At 37.2% G+C, this 2,323-nt stretch overlaps 1 protein-coding gene across 1 annotated transcript; it reads right to left on the bottom strand.

Moving 5' to 3' along the window:
- Nucleotides 1–6: 6 nt before the first annotated feature.
- LOC105155255 (UDP-glycosyltransferase 86A1-like) lies at nt 7–1,142 on the bottom strand (the record flags this gene model as incomplete). The annotated part of the gene is made up of 2 exons (XM_011071126.2): nt 405–1,142; nt 7–319 (listed from the first exon to the last, which is right to left on the bottom strand). Coding segments are annotated over exons 1-2 (845 nt in total), but the record flags the coding sequence as incomplete, so codon positions are not given.
- Nucleotides 1,143–2,323: the final 1,181 nt, after the last annotated feature.

Consider the following 2,323-nt stretch of genomic DNA (forward strand, 5'->3'; position numbering starts at 1 on the left):
AGCCACTCGCTGCAGTCTGATTCAGACCATAAACTCTTGCTGACAGTATATGTGGGCAAATTTTTAAAAAAGTTAATAGGGCCAATTGCATAGTTAGGCTGGTATTTGTTTAGAACTGACAGTGTTTCGGCTTCCAATTCATGCACAGTGTTATGTAGTATAAAATCTGCCTTCTTCACTTGCTCAAACGCCATGAATACAGATTCGAGCATTGTATAATTATATCCTTGTGCCGATTCCATACTAACTGAAATCAAGTCTCTTGTACTTATTGACTTAACTCCAGGCACGTAATTAACTTCCTCGTGGATATTGTTAACTGATAATCAAGAAATTAACAAGGCATTTGAGAAACTAACTCATAAATGCACGGAAGAGGGTGAAGAAGAAAATTTTTTACGTACCTTTACATGGGAAATGACCATTTTCTATTAGAAGGTCCACGTGGTAAGCTAGAGTAAAAACCAACGCTGGTTCAGTCCAAAGTGAGACATTGACAAGGTTGTACTTCTCAGCAATGGTTGCAGGCCAAGAAAAAACAGTGTCAGCTACCAGGAAATGGAGCAAATATGGATCAGACTTGATTGTCTTCCTGACAAATTCATCAACACGAGATGGAAATTCATGCAGTACCCTTCCCCAGAACTCTTCATAGTTGGCATCTCTATCGAATTCCAAAGGAAAGCCATCGCTAATAGTCGTGTAGCGTATGTCAAGACCTGATTCCCGTGCTTCAGAAAAGATATCGACTTGGGTTTTATTGCAATGGAGATGGTGGGCTTTAGACAACCTGTGGTGAACAAATTCAAAATGAACAAAAGTGATGGAAAAGCCCTTTGAAGCAATCTTGAGGGCTAGATTGACGAAGGGGTTAATATGGCCCTGGTATGGGACAGAGATCATGATAGCGTGGGGCTTGCCGCGATTCTCAGCCATCGTTTCTGTTTGTTGTTTCACTTATCTCGCTGTATGATCCTGATGCATAACGAGCTGTATTTAACTTCTGGGCGCCGTGGATGGAGATGAAATGATGAAACCGACGTAACATGTACAAGCAGCCAAATATATGATGAGAGGAGAAGCAAAACTGAATTTGACAATATCATGTATGTCAGGACCAGAAACGGGCTCTTCTACTGCCAAATCACACAAAAGATTATAGTAACAGGTTAATTACACTTATATTTCATCCCGAAATGGAAAATTTGTATGAAAACCCTTTTAAATTATACTCTTTCAAGACTTTTCCATTTACAACTGACTCCTTTTTTAGGTTGAACAAAATATGATGATAGTATAAAAAAAATTATATAAACTTTCAATTTTACCCATCTTTCAACTTTTTTTTTATGAAGAAATTAGATTTTTTTTTAATTTTTTTAAATTGGGGTGTGAAATTAAAATCTTTTACCTTGCTATAAGTTCATTAAAGCGCGTGCGTTCACACAATTGAGATATTCACTTTTTATTTGTTGAAAAGTGAAAAAATAGCCCTTGATAAAATATTGTCCTAAAATTAGTTGTTTGGATAAAATAAATAAAAAAAACTAATCATGAGACCTTCTGGCCAAATGTGTTCTAAATTTGCGAAAAATTAAAAATATATATACAGTACTACAACCTAACAATATAAAAGACTAAAATCGAAAAATATAATTATGCCATATGTATAATACAACTACAAATAATCAGAGGCAATAAGATGATTGATCAACAGTGCATCTTTGCAGCTAGTCAACTATTATTTAATACTTGTAGTTGTAGAATGAATTTTGTCCTTCAAATCCTTGATAAATTGATCGAAATTCCTCTCAGACGATCCATCAACTTCCAAGGCGTGATGCAGAATCGTCTTCACCTTATCTGCCTCTTGCCTAAAGCTTTTTGTAGCAGCTCCACTCATAAAGCTCTTTATCTTCTCAGCAACTTCCTTCCTGTCAACAGATGTTCCATCACAAAGACTAATCCCACACTTCCAATCATCGACCACTAGCTTCCTATTGGTAGGTTGATCATACGAAAATGGATAGCAAATCATCGGAACAGCACACCACATGCTCTCTATTGTCGAATTCCACCCGTTATGTGTCAAGAATCCTCCAACGGCTGGATTAGAGAGAACCCTGATTTGATTACACCAAGGAATTATCAACCCTTTATCTTCAACCTCATCCTCATATCCATTAGGCATAATATTAGTATCACCGGAACTCAGAATTCCTTCTCGAATGGCCCAAATGAAATTTACTTGGCTAAGAAGCAGCCCATAGGCTATTTCTTCAATTACCTGCCTGCTAGTGTGCACAAAGCTCCCGAACGAGAC

The sequence above is a fragment of the Sesamum indicum genome, unplaced genomic scaffold, assembly GCF_000512975.1.
Source record: "Sesamum indicum cultivar Zhongzhi No. 13 unplaced genomic scaffold, S_indicum_v1.0 C00970, whole genome shotgun sequence".
NCBI lineage: Eukaryota > Viridiplantae > Streptophyta > Magnoliopsida > Lamiales > Pedaliaceae > Sesamum > Sesamum indicum.